The sequence below is a fragment of the Rattus norvegicus genome, chromosome 10 (genome assembly GCF_021556685.1).
Source record: "Rattus norvegicus strain SHRSP/BbbUtx chromosome 10, alternate assembly SHRSP_T2T, whole genome shotgun sequence".
In the NCBI taxonomy this organism is placed as follows: Eukaryota; Metazoa; Chordata; class Mammalia; order Rodentia; family Muridae; genus Rattus; species Rattus norvegicus.
The window spans coordinates 96,344,551-96,363,602 of record NC_141543.1 but is presented as its reverse complement, the minus strand read 5'-3'; the positions used below and the strand labels follow the sequence as shown (position 1 = coordinate 96,363,602).

The 19,052-nt window shown below is 42.7% G+C and overlaps 1 protein-coding gene across 2 annotated transcripts in view; it reads right to left on the bottom strand.

Annotated features, from left to right (window-relative positions):
- Efcab3 (EF-hand calcium binding domain 3) overlaps positions 1-19,052 on the bottom strand; it is a 506,364-nt gene that overhangs the window by 18,120 nt on the left and 469,192 nt on the right. The window contains exons 178-182 of one of the 2 annotated variants that reach the window (XM_087572380.1): positions 18,702-18,755; positions 11,006-11,090; positions 8,765-8,841; positions 3,889-4,032; positions 217-288 (exon numbers count right to left, since the gene is read on the bottom strand). In XM_087572380.1, the coding sequence (XP_087428506.1) occupies positions 217-288; positions 3,889-4,032; positions 8,765-8,841; positions 11,006-11,090; positions 18,702-18,755 (432 nt within the window). 2 annotated transcript variants of the gene reach the window in all.

Genomic DNA, 19,052 nt, shown 5'->3' with positions numbered 1-19,052 from the left:
CAGACATACAAGGCAAGATACCCATACACAGAAGATAAAAATAAATTTTAAAGAAAGGAAAGCTACTGGCAGGGACTGCTTGACATATTTAAGCTGCAAGTGTGATACTCTTTGTTTGATATTTTGTAGTGTTTTCTGTGCAGTGTGAAGGGCTGCCCAACCTCTCTAACTGACTTCATCTATCTTCTAAGTGTCTTGTAAGTGATATCTACTCACCCACAGCTTTGAGGAAGAGTTTCTTATCTGTCAGCACATCTATAAAATCTGAGAAGTTGATCTTACCATCCCCTGCAACAGGAATATGAGCTCAGAACAAGAATGTCTCTAAACACTTGTATGTTATATTAAATATATAACTTAGATATAAAGGAGGGAGGGAGGGCAAGAGAGAGCACTTGCTACGTATAGCCTAGATTGCTGCAGACTCATGATCCTTCTGCCCCAGCCTCTGGTTTGTTGAGAATCCTGGTGTCTGCTACTGTGTTGAGCTAGGATGTATTTTAATTATCTAACATATGTTAAGTATAAGAGCTGAAGCATCCTGAGCACCTAACACTTAAAACCAGCACATGTGGGGATGGAAAGATGCTTAGGTAAGCTTTGGTTCTCTTCTCCTTAAAGAGATTATTTTGGTAGTGCCTCACTATGTAGCCATGCTGGTCTTCAATTTATAATCCTCAGCCTTCATGATTTGATCTTACTAGAATCATGGTACTCTCCCATAGCCAACAGAAGCAATGCTGAGGTATAAACATTTGGCAAAAGCAGTTAGCTACTATTATCCTTTGCCCGAGAGTGTCGCTTTCACAAGGAATTTATTCACATGTCCCTCCTTTTCTGGTAGCCTATTGTCCCTAAAATTAAAAGATAGTTGCTGGGTGGTGGCAGTGTGTGTCTTTAATCTCATCAGAGGTAGAGGCAAGGGCAGGGGCAGGGGAGAAGCAGGGGGCAGGGGCAGGGGTAGAAGCAGGGGGCAGGGGCAGGGGCAGGGGCAGGGGCAGGGGCAGGGGCAGGGGCAGGGGCAGGGGCAGAGACAAGCAGATCTCTGAGTTTGCGGCCAGCCTGGTCTACAATGAAAGTTCCAGGACAGCCAGAGGTACCCAGAGAAAATAACTCCCCTTCCCAAATCTGACAGTAACTACCACTTGAGGTATATGTGTATGGGCTATGAAAGAATAAAACAATTGGGTGGAGTTAATGGAAACACATGATAACTTTAATTAACAGGTGATAACAGTGTTAATTATCTGGTGACTTTAAGTCACTGTTAGTTGGGTGATGAGGGGCAAGATAAAATAGTATGCTGAAAACATTTCCCACATAACATATTAGTTTGGACTCCAGGCACATGCCAACGCACTTGAGGGGTAGAGGCAAGTGTCAACCATTCAAGGCTCACCTCAGCTACACAGCAAGTTAGAGGCCAGCCTTGGCTACACAGCAAGTTAGAGGGAAGCCTCAGATGTATTAAGACCCTGCTTAAACACCTAAAGAAATGTTCAACATCTTTAGTCATAAGGGAAATGCAAATCAAAACAACCCTGAGATTTCACCTCACACCAGTGAGAATGGCTAAGATCAAAAACTCAGGTGACAGCAGATGCTGGCGAGGATGTGGAGAAAGAGGAACACTCCTCCATTGTTGGTGGGATTGCAGACTGGTACAACCATTCTGGAAATCAGTCTGGAGGTTCTCAGAAAATTGGACATTGAACTACCTGAGGACCCAGCTATACCTCTCTTGGGCATATACCCAAAAGATGCTCCAACATATCACAAAGACACATGCTCCACAATGTTCATAGCAGCCTTATTTATAATAGCCAGAAGCTGGAAAGAACCCAGATGCCCTTCAACAAAGGAATGGATACAGAAAATGTGGTACATCTACACAGTGGAATATTATTCAGCTATCAAAAACAATGACTTTATGAAATTCATAGGCAAATGGTTGGAACTGGAAAATATCATCCTGAGTGAGGTAACCCAATCACAGAAAAACACACATGGTATGCACTCATTGATAAGTGGCTATTAGCCCAAATGCTCGAATTACCTAGATGCACAGAACACATGAAACTCAAGAAGGATGACCAAAATGCAAATGCTTCACTCCTTCTTTAAAAGGGGAACAAAAATACCCTTGGCAGGGAATAGGGAGGCAAAGTTTAGAACAGAGGCTGAAGGAACACCCATTCAGAGCCTGCCCCACATGTGGCCCATACATATACAGCCACCCAATTAGACAAGATGGATGAAGCAAAGAAGTGCAGGCCGACAGGAGCCGGATGTAGATCTCTCCTGAGAGACACAGCCAGAATATGGCAAATACATAGGCGAATGCCAGCAGGAAACCACTGAACTGAGAACAGGACCCCCATTGAAGGAATCAGAGAAAGGACTGAAAGAGCTTGAAGGGGCTTGAGACCCCATATGTACAACAATGCCAACCAACCAGAGCTTCCAGGGACTAAGCCACTACCTAAAGACTATACATGGACTGACCCTGGGCTCCAACCTCATAGGTAGCAATGAATATCCTAGTAAGAGCACCAGTGGAAGGGGAAGCCCTTGGTCCTGCCAAGACTGAACCCCCAGTGAACATGATTGTTGGGGGGAGGGCAGTAATGGGGGAAGGATGGGGAGGGGAACACCCATATGTAATGGGGAGGGGGAAGAGTTAGGGGGATGTTGGCCTGGAAACCGGGAAAGGGAATAACAATTGAAATGTAAATAAAAAAATACCCAAGTTAATAAAGATGGAGAAAAAAAAAAAACCCTGCTTTAAAATAAAAAACCAAACCAAATGCTACTAATGAAAAGCTCCCAAATCAGGAAAACAAATTCCATGACCTGTATGCTTTAAAACACTAACAAAATTTCCCTGGCATTTAAAATTCATTGGGCTTGGATAGAAGGAGAGGGCCAGGGTTTGCTTGGTGTTCTGCCTCTGTGAAGCGATTGATGTCTTTTTATCTCTCTGCTACTTCAAGGCATCCTCTAAAATGAGCATCATTACAAAAACTGGAATTTGGTATTGAGAAGAGACAATCACTCTCGGTTTCCGCCCAGAAAAAATTTCAAGAAACTATTTTTTACTCATACATATACCCCACTGGTATCCTTAAAGAGAAACATACACAAATACAGTAGCAGTTCCCTCATCCTTCAGGGTATACAAGTTCCATTCCAAGACCTCCAAGCCTTAGAGCCTTGGCTAGGTCTGAGTGTGCTGGCTCATGCCTACGATGCTAGGCTGTGAGTTAAATGTTGAATCCTCAGACAGCCTGAGACGCAGAATGATACCCTGTCCTGGTAAACAAACAAGTTAGAACAACCCCCAAACCAACCAAAACCAAACCAAAAACCTCGTAGGCACCCTGGACGGTACTGATTCTGCCTCTGCTGTGTGTTTTCATACAGACATATCTGTGATAAACTTTATCTGATAAGTTAGGCATAATGAGAGACTAACAGCAACAGCAACTATAACAAAATGACTATAACAATATACTGTGTGTGTATTTGAGACATGGTCTCTCCACGTAGCCCAGGCTGGCCTGGAACTCCCAGAGATCTGCCTGTCTCTGCCTCCTGAGCACTGGGACTAAAGGTGTGTACCACCATGTCTAGCCTCAACAATTGAACTTGAGGACTTTTTTTTTCACTTGAAAGAGTTTAGACAAATACTAATATTTTTGGATCACAGTTGAGCCAGTTATTTGAAACCATGGAAGGTAAAGTGCAGCTCAGGGGAGATATCCTTATTTTTGTTTGAGCAATATTCTGGGAAATAAGGGAGAGCAATTTCCTGTACTTACAGGATCTATGATAAACCAGATATTCATGAAACTGTTTCATGAGAAAGTAATAAGTGAAAACACTCACTGTCACGATCGGCACATTTTAATTCATTGTAGATATCGTATGCGTTTAGATTCATTCCCAGTTTTGCTACAGTGCTCATCAATCCGTGTGAATCAATACAGCCGGTTCTGTCCTTGGTGAAGAAGTTGTAAGCGTTACGGAAGGCTGGGGAAATGGAATTATATTAGTTAGGACAGTCATTTAGGAAGAAACACAGTCAGGCACGATAGTATTATTACTTGGAAACTGTGGCGGGAAGATTATCTGGGGATCTGGGGACCACTTAGGCTTAAAAGTAATGTCTGGGTCAGCCCAGGCTATAGAGTAAGACTGTCTCAAAAAGTGGGGCAGGGGAGGGGAGGGGGAAACATATATGCTAAGAGGACTAGGAGAGATCACATGACCAATTGAAGATTATGTTCTGAAAAAACACGGAGAGAAAAATGAGTAATAGATTTGTTTTTTAAAAAAGAAAAGACAGGGGCTGGGGATTTAGCTCAGTGGTAGAGCGCTTACCTAGGAAGCGCAAGGCCCTGGGTTCGGTCCCCAGCTCCGGAAAAAAAGAACCAAAAAAAAAAAAAAAAAAAAAGAAAAGACAGATACAGTCTTTTCCTGGGATTTGAAGAATAAAGCAGAAATGATAGAATTCGATAGAACAAGCAGCAATTGGTAGAAAAACCAAATGTGGAGCCAGGCATGGTGGTACATTCTTGTAAAACACTCGAGGGTAGAGACAGGAAGGTTAGGTGTTCAAGTCCAGCCTTGGCCAAATAGTGAGTTTGAGAACAGACTGGGTTTCATCAGACCCCGTGTATCAAAACAAAGCAAACCAAAAATATATATTGTCTGTTGTCCCCCTTTATTGTCATTACTCATTTTTCTCTACTTTGCATTAAGTATTAAAATTATTCTTAATTTTCATTCTTTTTACAATACTGGGGTTTGAATCTAGGGCCTCATGTATGCTAGGCAACCGCTCTACCACTGACCTATATTCCTAGCTTCATTATTTATTTATGCCAGTGTGATGGTTTGAATATGCTTGGCCCACGGCAAGTGCTACTATTAGTAGGTCTGGCCTCACTGGAGGAAGTGTGTCATTTTATAGGTGGGCTTTGAGGACTCCTAGCTCTCAAGCTCCACTCAGTGTGGAAGAACCAGTCCTCTCCTGGCTACCTGCACATCAAGAAGCAGAACTCTTAGCCCCTTCTGCCCCTTCAGGCACCACGTCTGCCTGCACTCTGGCATGTTTCCCGCCATGATGACAATGGACAGAACCTCTGTAAGTGTAAGCCAGCCCCAGTTAAATGTTGTCTTTTATAAGAGTTGCCTTGGTCATGGTGTCTCTTCACAGCAATAAAACCCCAACTAAGAACAATCAGTATAGACTCATAGATACTTATTTTTATATTGGGGTAAACATACCAGGATATGTTTACTCTTGTTTTTCAAACTATGCAAAAATAGTGGAGGATCGGGGATGGAGAGACAGCCCAATGAGTAAGCGCATTCTGTGCAAGCTAAGGACCTGAGTTTGGATCCCTAGCATCCAAATGAAAGCTGCCAATGGCCATCTACAATGTAACTCTTCTGTCTGACGAGGAGCAGAGGAGGACGACTACTGCTGTTGCCTTACAGCCACTGAAAACCAATGAGTCCGTGTTCAATGAGACACTCTGTCTCGAAGGAACCTGGCAGAGGAGGATAGAGCAGGGCATCTTCCTCTGGTAGGGGCACCCCGTACACATGCATTTGCACACAAAGTGTATGGCTTCGGCGCTCAGAGATAGACACAGGGGGGAAGTTCTTTGGAAATTCCATTAAGTTTTGTGCAGGGAGGTAGGAAGTAAAGTCATTTGAGAGCGAAGAGGAGATATTGGAGACTTTGAGGTATTGATAAACCAAGCAGAATGAACAAATTAATTGCTCATAGGAAAGTTGTAAGGATACAGGAATTACCACATTTTCTAGTGTTTGTATTTGATACTTTGATATCTGCATCTTTACTAATCCCACAGGGACTATGCCTCACAGGACTGGTTAGCTCCCAATAATTGTAAGTAACTAGGTTACATGTATCCCGGAAGACAGACAGAAAGAATGTGAATATGTCTGTATGTCTGTATGTGTGTATATGTGTGTATGTGTGTGTATGTATATATATGTGTATGTGTGTGTGTGTATGTGGGTGTGTATATGTGTGTATGTGTGTGTATGTATGCATATGTGTGTATGTATGTGGGTGTGTATATGTGTGTATGTGTGTGTATGTATGCATATGTGTGTGTATGTGTGTATGTGTGTGTATGTATGTATATGTGTATGTGTGTGTATATGTGGGTGTGTATATGTGTGTGTGTGAGTGTATGTATGTATATATGTATGTGTGTGTGTGTGTGTGTGTGTGTGTGTGTGTCATGGCATGAATATAGTTAAGAGACAAACTTGCAGGAGTCAGTTCTCTCCTTTTACTATGTAGGATTTGGGGACAGAGTTCAGGTCATCAACAGGCAAAGGTGCTTTGGTCAGCTCTTCTTTTCTACTCCTCCTCCTCTCCCTCCTCCCCCTCTTTTTTTGTATGTTAGTGTGGGGTATGCTCATGTGTATTTGTGGGTATGCTCACTTCCAAGCGTGGAGGCCAGGCATCTGGCTCTGATACATTCTACCGAATCCTTTGAGACAGCATCCAGCAAGCTCTACCCCATTTCCCTCACCCCTGCATTGGGGTGACAGGCATGCACAGCTTTTTATGTGGGTGCCAGGATCTGAATTCAGGTCCTCATGCATAACAAGTGCTCTTGCCTCCCGAGGCATCCTTTAGGTTCCGTTTAGGTTTTTTGGTGCATAATACTTCTCCTTTCTTTTGGATAAGATTCTGTTCTTTCTCCCTGGACACTCTTTTGCCTTTTCCCCTGACTTGCTCATCATTCAGCTTTCTTTAGACTCCCTCCTTTGCCTCACAAGACCAAATTGGGACACACTGCTATGGTCCTATAGCAACTAGATCTGGATACTCTGTTACAGTCCTATGGCTACCCAATCAGGACACTGTTATGGTCTTATAGTGACCAGATTGGGATACTCTGTTACAGTCCTATAGCTTCTATACTTCTCTCATATCTTGTGTCATCTTATAATTTAATTTAAATCACCAAATTATTTTGCAGTTTAACTATGTATTTTCCTTGTAGATTTCCTTCCAGAGCAGGAACATGTCTAATGTTCTTATGCCCGGAAAACTGTTGGTTTTTTTTTTTTTTGTTTGTTTGTTTTGTTTTTTGTTTTTTTTTTCCCGGAGCTGGGGACCGAACCCAGGGCCTTGCGCTTCCTAGGCAAGCGCTCTACCACTGAGCTAAATCCCCAACCCCGAAAACTGTTGGTTTAAATAGATATTTGCTATCTGAACCAATGACCTGGAGACAACGTACCAAATTTCAACATTTTTTTTCCTGTCTCTAAAAAAAATCCTGGCATTTTATTTCTATTTTTTCTTTCATTTTTTTGTCTTCTGAAAACAAAGTGACTTGGCATGTCAAATATTTTGCAGACCAGGCTGTCCTGAAACTATGGTGATCCTCTTGCCTCTGCCTCCCCAATGTTGAGATTACAAACACCTGTTCTCACCCTGGTGAGTCCTACCCCTTTGGGTTTAACTGCTTCATATGTGACCTTAGATTTGCTGTTTGCCACTCTCACGGTTATCTGGATAATAATATTTCACCAAGACTGTTTAATTTTGTTGTTTTTGAGACAGGGTTTCTTTGTGTAGCTTTGGCTGTCCTGAAACTGACTCTGTAGACTATGATGGCCTTGAACTCAGAGATCTTCCTGCCTCTGCCTCCTGAGTGCTAGAATTAAAGGTGTGTGCTACCACTGCCTGCCTGACTTAAATTCTTGAGATGTCAATTTCAAAGTAATCTCTCTTCAATCTACAAATAGCTTATTTTTTTAATTTTTAGATAGGTTCTTGATATACAGGCCAGGCTGGCTTTGAACTAAGCATCAGCTGCCTGAGTTATAGGTATGTATCACCATGCCTGGTTAGAAGCTTATTTCTGAGCTGTAGCAATGGCCCAGAAGTTAAGAGCATTGGCTGCTCTTCCAGATGGACCCAGGTTCAAGTCCGAGCCCCCACTTGGCAGCTCACACCTGTCTGTAACTCCAGTTCTAGGGGATCTGACACCCTCACATGAATGCACATAAAATAAAACTAATTAAATTATTTTTTTTAAAAGTTTATTTCTCCCTCCTTTAAATGGTAGGATATTTCTTCCCCACGTGCACTGAAGGAAGATCAGAATGGGAGTCAGCTGGAAGCAATGTCACATGCCTTCAATTCTAGAACTTGGGAGGCTGATACAGGGCTGCTATGTGCTCAAGATCAGTCAGGGCTAGGCAATGAGTTCCAGGCTAGCCTTAGGTACATGCTGCACAGAGCCTGCATTTATTGCCGTCAGTGACATATTCCAGCCTGCTTCAGTTCCGTTATAAGTTCTTAGGATGAGAAATGGACAAGTTAGCTAGTAAGACACCCAGGGTCCTGTAATGAGTGTTTGCGACTCAGTTGGTGGTGCTATTTGGGGAGGTTCTGGAATCTTTAGGAGGTAGGGTTTAATTGTAAGAAGTAAGTCATTGGCTCTCACTTCTGAAGACTATACTTAATCTTTAGTATCTTCCTCACTTCTTGGTTCTTGTCTATTGTGTGGTGAATACCTTCCCTACACATGTCTAACACCAAGATGTTCTTCCTGGCTGTGTGGGCCCTAATAACCATGGAGTGAGTTCTCTGAGACCAAAATAAATAATTTATCATTATTAAAAAAAATAAACAAGACAGAAGCCCACAGAAAGAGGGAGGGCTGTCTCAGGGTTTAACATTTAGGGTGATTTTCATTACCTTCCAGTTGTGCCGGGCTCAGCTTTGTTTCTTTGTGTTGTAAATGGCCTGAGAAATACCCTCGAAAATCTTTATCTCTAAGAAGAGACACAGAAAGAGGCAGATTTAGCATAGGCGCGAGACCCCCAAGCTTCGCTGACTACCATGGCGACAAGCGTTGTGGTATGTATGCCCAGAGTCACAGCCCTAAGGCAGAGCCTGTCACCTGCTAACATCTGCCCGGCAGCCAGAGCAGATGAGGGAAACCACAGCCCACCCTGTAGTTCTGGAACGTTTGGAACTCTGGGAGACTCACACATATGCATTAAAGTAAGATCTGGAAAAGGAGGGGAAATGTGAATACTTCTAGGATGCTTTGTGTAAATTCGCAGTAATTTATGAATACACACACACACACACACACAACTAGCTTTGCTTATAATGCAACAAGTGGAATATTACTTTTAATTAAGTGTAATTTAGTAGCAAATTGATTTAAATAATCAAAAAAGTTTTTGAAACAGGTCCTATGTAGCCTAGGATGATCTCAAAGTCTCTATGTAGCCAAGGATGACTTTGAACTCCTGATCCCCTCCTCCATCTTCCTTGAATGTTGGGATTATAGGCATGTGTCACCACACCTAGCTTTTATAAATTTATCTTAAAGGTCTGTAGTTTTGATACTAATAACAAAAGTTTAAAATATATGGAATCTTTTATTTTTGTTTTTTTATTAATTGATTAATTGATTTATTTTATAATTTTATGTATATGGGTGTCTTGTCTGCATGAATGTACCATGTGCATGCCTGGTACCCAAGGAGGTCAGAAGGGACATCAGATCCAGAGACCAGAGGTACAGATGGTTGCGGGCTTCAATGTGGGTGCTGGGAATCGAACCCAGATGCCTTTGTAAGAGCAGCAAGTGCTCAGAGCTGCTGAGCCATCTCTCCAGCCCCATTTTTTTTACAAGTACCTAATAAATCAAAACTAGAAGGAATAATAAATACTGTGGTTGAACAATATAACCACTATGGTTTACTTTTATTACTCTTTAGCATATTAGATTCAACTTATTTCTTTCTTCCTGGGAGAGAAGGAAGTGATGGGGTCTTAAGATGTACTGGTCTCAACTTTTTGGGCATGAAATTGCATCTAACTTTTCTTTTCCTCAGCTTTTACTAACACGAATTCTTCTTTTTGTGTTAGTAATTTCTCCTACTTTTTATCACCTAACTTGACCTCCTGCAAACTTCAGGAGCAGGTTACTATGCATTTGTTGCATTTCCGAATGAAAAACAAGTTTATTTTTGCATGACGTAAAAAATGTGAGCAGAAGACAAGAGGTAAGCAGACACACAAATATGTCCCAAGAAAGCCGAGGGCCAGGCGGACAAAGATTTTTGCTAATTACAGCAAGCACAAAGCACACGTGGAACTATTTCACACTCCATCTCCGACTAAGCCGGGAGAAGGTCCGTTTTATAATGTTTCAGAGGATCACAGCACTACCTATTTGAAACAAACCCAGTTCAGTCTCTCATCTACTACAGGGATCCCCATGGTTTGGCTGCTTTGAGGTTATTTTTCTCCTCCTTTCTTTTTAAAAATGTCAGAAATCGATTGCTTTAGCAGTGTTAGGCCGAGAGTGGCACAGCGGTGGGCAGCCAGGAGAGAGGTGCGTGCTTCCCGTCTACTATGTGCTAAACACATCTCGGGTTCTCACTCCCAGCCATTACTGACGGTTACGGTTTGTCGGCAGCTGGCTGAGAGAAAGCATGGCTACTAACAGGCAAATCTCCCGTGTATATCATAGCGGGGTATGCATGGCTGATTTTCTGTATTTCTTTTGGGAGAATGGGAAGGAGAGTTCTGTTTTTCCGGCCAACCAAGAATGTTCATCTTTTTCTTTTTATTTAAAAAAAAAAATCCTCCCATAGAGACAAGGGAATGGCTCAGTGGGAAGGAGCTTGCTGCCAAGCCTGAGGATCTGAGTTTGATTCCAGGGAACCCGCAGAGTGAAACGGGAGAATGGACTCCTACAAGCTGTCCTCTGGCTGCCACAAGTGTACTGCGGTACACAGATGGGCGCACACGTACAAAATAAATAAAATGTAACAAACTCCTTAATTCGGATGTTTTAAGTAACATTACCACAGAACGGAATGTGCTGACTCGTCTCACCGTAGTCTCTGCAGTGTAACTTATAATATTCATTGTCCAAACACTTCTTTGTCTAATTGTTCGTATTTTACTACCTACCTCTTGTAAAAGACAGGTGTTTTTAAGGGTTTCAGCTTCAGCGTGCCTTTAAATCCCGAGATTGCCATGTGGTCAGAAACTCTGTCTGGAATTCAGAAGATACAATGAAGGATACATTCACAAATCCTTCATTCATACATCCGTTAATTTATTCCTGCTTTCTCTTTAGATAGGGCCTTACTTCGTAGTTCAGCTGGCCTAGAACTAGAACGGCAGGCAGGTGATACTGTAGTACTTTATACATTCATTTTCCTTCTTTCTCAGCTTTCCCCAGCTCAAGACCTGGGACTAAAAAGCCTAGGATTTCAAAGAATGGCATCACGTGCAAATACAATTTAGAATTTTATGCTAACTTGGAGGGCTGGGTGGAAAGGGGCTTTTACTGTGAAGATCTATAAGCCAAATTTCTTGTCACAGCTCCACCTTTCCAATAATGTTGCCTTGATCTTAGGTAAAAATAAATGCTGGGGCTGGAGAGATGGCTCAGTGGTTAAGAGCTCTTACTGCTCTTGTGGATGACTCGGTTTCCCAGCACCCACGTGGCTGCTCACAACTATCTGTACAGTTCAGACCCAAGGGATCCAGCCCCCTCTTCTGGCCTCCACGGGCACCTGAACGTTTATACACGCATAATTAAAAATTGTAAGTCTTAAAACAAAACTAAATAAATGTTCAGTAAAGTAAGCCAGGCACACAGAGAGGAATATTTCCTCACTTGCATGTGGAATTTAAGATAGTCAAACCTACAGGAGCACAGAATGGTGAGGGGGATGGGGTGGTAAGAGGAGGTTGGGTGAGGAGCACAAACCTTCAGTTATGCAAGACGAGCAAAATTCTTGTAAAATTCTAACATCTAACGGCATGGCGAGGTAGGGCCACTCCACAGTGTACTCGAAATTTGCCCAGATGCCCCTGACCCAGAGTAGCTATGTCAGGTGACTGGTATGTTAAATTGCAATGATTATTTTACAGTGTATACATATAGCAAATCATCAAATCGTACACCTTAACTAATTAAAAACCAGCGTCATGATACAGACAAAGCATTAGGAATAGATAGGAAAAAAAATTAAAGACAATATTTATTCTGGAACATTTCATGTCACAATTGACAAAGCAGAAAGTGTTACAGAATTCCTAAAATACTTGCTTACTTGTCCCAGTCTTAGACACCTACCATGTAGTAAGTATGTTTTCTGAGGATTTCCTTCTGGAACACACGTCCCTGCTCTGGCAATTAAGAGCTCACTGCTTTCCCATAAAAGCAGAATGGGTAGCCTCTCGCATAGACTGTTTTTGCTGATACGGTTTCTCTAGTCCTCGCTTTCCCCTTCTGCATAGTCTAAGAAACACAGTCTGCAGGCCAGGGGCTGTTAGCTTTCGAAACTACAGAGTTTATCTGGAGGTTCACCGACTAGCAGATTGGGTTGCTAACTTGGGAATTCTGAATCAGCAAGTACGGTTAAACCAGGAAGAAAATGTTCCAGAATGTTTGCTTAGAATTCATTCCTCCCAGGTCATCGCCTCAGAACCCAGAAAGCAGCTGATTCTAAACAACTCCATTACACAGTGTTCAGAATCTAGAACCTACCACAAAGCTGGGAACCCCAGAGACACTCAGCAGTTTAAGCACTTGAAAGGTGCTGTGAAATTGTCCCCTTGGCCCAAAATCATCATTACTATCTAAACACTTTCAATCCTTTATGTAGGTAACAATTCTTTTTTAAGACAGCACAGAATCATACAAAGTTCTGACATTTACCTCCTTTTGAGCTGTATTATTAGCCAACCCTTAGTAACCAAGCATCTGGGCCTTCAGATCAAGAAGCCAATGGTTTGTTTCGTCATACAGTTGTGACCTCACTCCCTGCTCAGACCTGGGCTCAGGGACATGACTGCTGGCTCCTCCCAGGGTTACAGTAAATGTGCATTCACTGGGGTTTGCTCGGTACCCCGGCGGCACATGAGGAAATGAACACAGAATCACATCAACTCGAGCCTGTTAAGACTTTAGAGAAGATGACTTTTCCCCCCTTGGTTTCAAATTATATGTTGGTATGTTTTCTTTAGTGGGTTGAAACTTGTTGAAGGGAACATTTTACCCAGGTCCCTTGATTGAAGAGTACTTTAAAACCATTTCATTAGGGTTTTAAGTCTAGAAAAGAAGGAAAAAAACCCACCCCAAATCTCAATTGTTTATATTATTTTTTAAAATTAAAAAAAAAATTTAAACCTATGTGTATATGTGTGTGTCTATGCATGTGAGTGCTGGTGCCAACAGAGGCCAGAGGCATGGGGTCCTCCAGGAGCTGGAGTCACAGGTAGTTGAGAACCATCTGCTGTTGGTGCTGGGAACTGAACTGAGGTCCTCTGGAAGAGCACTGGGTGCTCTTACCTGCTAAGCCATCTCTCCAACACACTTGCATTCTTTAACAGTGGGAGAAGTGAGTTAAAATAGAGTAATTAAATTGTCAGGCATGGTGATGTGTGCCAACAATCTTAGTACTTGGAAGGCTGAGGCAGGAGGATTGTGAGTTTAAGCTTCTGTCTCAAAACAAAAACAGAAAGGAAAAACATTGGCAATTAGGCAGGAACCATAATATTCACGTTCTGACTTTTCTCGTAGCATTTAAACGTTTGAAGCCACTGGTGGCACACACCTTTATTTCCAGCACTTGGGAGGCAGAGGCAGGCAGATCTCTGTTAGTTCAAAGCCAGCCTGGTCAACCTAGGAAGCTTCAGGCCAGAAAGGGCTACAAAGTAAGACCTCATCTCCAAAGACCAAAACCAACCAAAATCAAAACCCTCCCAACAAGCAAACAAACAAAACTGCTCTAGCTCAGAGTTTGGGAGGGTCTGTAATCTGCTGTGGATAAACAGACTCTGACTTCTAAAAAGGCTTCTGGGTTTACTCAGTGGCAGTGTTTCTAGATGTTTCCTATTCTAGGTCTGAATGTTTCGGTATGAATGCAGTAAATTCAAGTTTCTCCAACTGGTTTCCCCTTCAAGTCAGGAACACAAAGGAAAAGAGGAGAAAGGTTTAATTTCTAAATGAATTCAATAAATACATATTAAGGGCTTCCTATGTTAAAATGGGGGACAATCTCAGTTCCTATTCAGTGGAGTTGTGTAGAAGTAAAATTTTGGTTTCCTTTTAAAGATTTATTTCTGTTGTTTTGTGTGTATGAGTGTTTTGCCTGTAGACGTGTCTGTGGACCACATGTGTGCCTCGTGCCTAAGATGGTGGTGAGCCTCAACGTGGGTGCTGGGAATTGAACCTGGGTCCTTTACAACAGACCAGTGTTCTTAACCACCAAGCCAACTGTCCATCACATATTTTATTATTTTTAAATAATTAAAAATTATTTTTTGAGTATAGGTGTATAGGTGTTTTGCCTGCATGTGTGTCTGCGTATCAGACACGCACTTAGTACTCATAAAAGCCAAGAGGGGGCATCCAACACCCTGGAACTGGGGATACAGATGGTTCTGAGCCACTCTGTGGATCCTGGGAATCAAACAGTACTCTTATAGAAAATTACTATGTGCTCTTAATTGACCAGCCGTCTCCTCAGCCTTACACTGTGATTTCCTTAGAGAGAGAACCTCACTATGCTTTTCTAGGCTGGCTTCAAATTCCTGAGCTTAAATATTCTTCCTGCCCTAGCCTCACAAATATTTAGGACTATAGGCATAAGTCAAGTGCCTGGATAGAAGCGAAAACCCTTAAGTGTTAATTATTAACATAGTAATTAACCAATTAATTGATATTTTTGAGACATGGTTTCTCTGTGTAGCCCTGACTGTCCTGGAACTCACTCTAGATCAGGCTGGCCTTGGATTCAGAGATCCACCTGCCTCTGCCTCCCAAGCGCTGGGATTAAAGGCGTTTGCTCGGTGATCGCTATTTGTAGTCATTGTGATAAAATCCTATTATAGAAACAACCGCCTTCACTTCTGTTTTTGTTTGTGCTGGGGATTAATACAAGGGTATCGTGCAGGCAGGCAAGTGCTCTGTCTACCACAGAGTTTACCACCTATGTTCTACAAACTCCTAAATTCTGTGATTTTTTCATAGTACTTTTTTTTTTTGAGATACTTCCCTCTCCTTGCTGTCTTTCAAATTCATGGACTCTTTTCGTTAATTGTTATTAAGTGCATACATGTATGTATATGTGATTTTAATATTCTATCTGTAATATTTGAGTATGTATATTTTGATTAGTTCAACAAAGGTAATAATCCAGTTGTACAATTCCACAATTACCTCACCAGTGTAATGAAGGCCTCAATTTTCTTCAACATTCATTATTTTTTAAAAAGTTTTAATTATCTTTAGTCATAAGGGAAATGCAAATCAAAACAACCCTGAGATTTCACCTCACACCAGTGAGAATGGCTATGATCAAAAACTTAGGTGACAGCAGATGCTGGCAAGGATGTGGAGAAAGAGGAACACTCCTCCATTGTTGGTGGGATTGCAGACTGGTACAGCCATTCTGGAAATCAGTCTGGAGGTTCCTCAGAAAATTGGACATTGAACTACCTGAGGTCCCAGCTATACCTCTCTTGGGCATATACCCAAAAGATGCCTCAACATATAAAAGAGACACGTGCTCCACTATGTTCATCGCAGCCTTATTTATAATCGCCAGAAGCTGGAAAGAACCCAGATGCCCTTCAACAGAGGAATGGATACAGAAAATGTGGTACATCTACACAATGGAATATTACTCAGCTATCAAAAACAATGACTTAATGAAATTCATAGGCAAATGGTTGGAACTGGAAAATATCATCCTGAGTGAGGTAACCCAATCACAAAAAAACACACATGGTATGCACTCATTGATAAGTGACTATTAGCCCAAATGCTCGAATTACCCTAGATGCCTAGAACACATGAAACTCAAGACGGATGATCAAAATGTGAATGCTTCAGTCGTTCTTTAAAAGGGGAACAAGAATATCCTTGGCAGGGAATAGGGAGGCAAAGATTAAAACAGAGGCAGAAGGAACACCCATTCAGAGTCTGTCCTACATGTGGCCCATACATATACAGCCACCCAATTAGACAAGATGGATGAAGCAAAGAAGTGCAGGCCGACAGGAGCCGGATGTAGATCTCTCCTGAGAGACACAGCCAGAATACAGCAAATACAGAGGCGAATGCCAGCAGCAAACCACTGAACTGAGAACGGGACCCCCATTGAAGGAATCAGAGAAAGGACTGGAAGAGCTTGAAGGGGCTTGAGACCCCATATGTACAACAATGCCAACCAACCAGAGTTTCCAGGACTAAGCCACTACCTAAAGACTATACATGGACTGACCCTGGACTCTGACCTCATAGGTAGCAATGAATGGCCTAGTAAGAGCACCAGTGGAAGGGGAAGCCCTGGGTCCTGCTAAGACTGAACCCCCAGTGAACATGATTGTTGGGGGGAGGGTGGTAATGGGGTGAGGATGGGGAGGGGAACACCCATATAGAAGGTGAGGGGGAAGGGTTAGGGGGATGTTGGCCCAGAAACCGGGAAGGAGAATAACAATCGAAATGTAAATAAATACTCAAGTTAATAAAGAAAAATAAGTTTTAATTAAAATTTTGTTACATTTATTTGTGTGTGTGTGTGTGTGTGTGTGTGTGTGTGTGTGTGTGTGTTCACATATGCCACAGCAGGTGGAGGGCAGAGGACAAACTTTGTTTCTTTGTTTCTTAATTGTTGTTTGGGTGTTTTGCGTTGAGGTTTAGTCTTTTGCTGTGTATTACAATGCTAAGTGCAGGGGTGGGGGACCCCTAAGACCTAGTTGTCCCAGACAGAGGCTGCCTTTAGATCCAATTGATACTATGTGACCTTGCCCCCAAATTATTTCTGATTGATAAAGATGCTGACAGCCAATAGCTGGACAGAAGAGACATAGGTGGGGTTTAGGATTCCCAGACTTGGGGTGGGGGGTTGTAGGAGAACCAGGAGAGGGAGAAGGCGAATAGAGGAGAAGCTGGGCTTGGTGAGAGTCATGAAAACGCGGCTCTTAGGGCTGGCCAACCGGAGTTAAGATCAGCCCAGATGAAACAGTAAGTAATGACTTGTAGTTATGGGTAGGAAAGTAGATTCCAATAGTGCAGAGGATCTGCCCAGCCCTTGTGCTGATCAGGGTTTATTGTAAACATAAAGGCTGTATGTGCTTTATCTGGGAACTGAATGATTAAGGTGGGTAGAAAACTTGAACGGAGGTAAAAATGTCTACAATCATTTTGCCAGCATGTACGCTTGTGTACCATGGACAGCACCACACGCACACCCTTGGGGGCTGGAAGGGGGCTCAGAGCTCCTGGTCTGGAGAGACAGTTGTGGCTGCTGGGAAGTGAATCTGGGTCTTATGGCAGAGCAGCCAATGCTCTCACTGCTGAGCCAGTGTTCCAGCTCCCCAGAAGGCGACTTTGTCGTGTCCGTTCTCTCTGTCCAGCACATGGCTTCAGGGGAAACCGTCAGGTGACTGGGCTTGGTGACAAGCGCCTTTATCCACTAAACCATCTTGGCGCTCACGTTGTCTTTTTATTTTTTCTTAAAGCATCCACACTAGTGGGTGTGAAGTAGCATTTCATTATTGTTTTGTTTCCTCAGTGACTAATGATGTTCAACATCTTGTCACCCGCTTGTTTGTTATTTTGATATAGCCTCTGAAACAATGTGTGTTCATAATCTTGGCCATTCAAAAACGCTGGGTTCCAGAAGTCTCATCAGATCCTCAGCTGTGGGGCAGTGGAACCGGGTCACCAGACAGAAAAACTGGTAAGGAAGAGTAGGTTAAGGAACCCTGGCAGTTCTCATAACTGGGAATGGTAGGTGATTAAATCTATTCCCAATCAGGTTCCTGTCCTGGAACACGTGACCACGGCACCCCATTGAGAGAATTGTGACAATCAGTCACGTAGGGAAAACACCTGAAGTCCTTCGACATGCAGATGACATCTCAGATCAAGCCCACAGACAGCATCTACCTCTAGATCGATACCCACCCCCAAATGTTTATAAGGTCCTATCCACAAGGAATAGAGTGTCTATCAGAGAAAATGACTGTATTTGCTTTTGTGTGCATGTGATGCTGGGAATTGAAGGTAGGGTCTCACACATACTGGACAAGTGCTCCACCACTAAGCTCTATTCCAAGCCCCACGTTTACACATTTCATTACTGAATTATAATTATTGAATTATGAGGTTTCTTTATATATTTCGGATATCCTTCAGTAGGTCATCTACAAATGTTTTCTTTTACTCTGGATCTATTTTTCCACCTTAACAGTGCCCTTTCAACCTTACACACTAAAACCAGAACTCTGATGCTGAAATGAGAATTAACAGATCATTGCCTAAATTCACCTCTTTGGCTTTATTGATAGGGACATAAAAGCCTGACAAACTGAATTGCCTTCTTTAAGCCTAGAGGCAGGAAGAGTTCATTTATAAACTGCATAGAGATGCCAAAGGGGCCATAATATAATCAAAATCTCTATGAAGACATTAGGAAACTATGAAACCTCTGATAACCAACACGACATAGAGACTATCAAGTGTCCTATAGACTAGAAAGGCAAAATGGAGTTAGAGAAGTCGTCGCCGGAGGGACAGAGGATGCTCATCTTTCTGATTAGCAGACTGGGAAACGGTGGTGACAAATGTCTACAGGGTTACCTTTTTTGATGCGGGAACTTGTTGTCAGCTTGTGTAGGTTTGCCATTTCTTTGGCTGAAAGAAAAGAGGAAGAGTCAAGATTGTATCCATTTCTGAGGCTGCCTGGGAGTGGGGAACGGGAGAGAATTCACATGGCTGCTTGTGGTGGGTTGAATGAGAACGGCCCCCCGGGCTCATCGATTCCGAATGCTTGGTCATTAGGCAGAGGCACTGCTTTGACGGGGATTTGGACTTGTGGCCTTGCAGGGGGAAGGAAGGATGTCACTGGGAGTGGGCTTAGAAGTTTCCAATGCTCAAGCCAGCTCCCCTGTCTCTGCTGCCTGCCAGTCTGGATGTAGAGCTCTCAGCTCC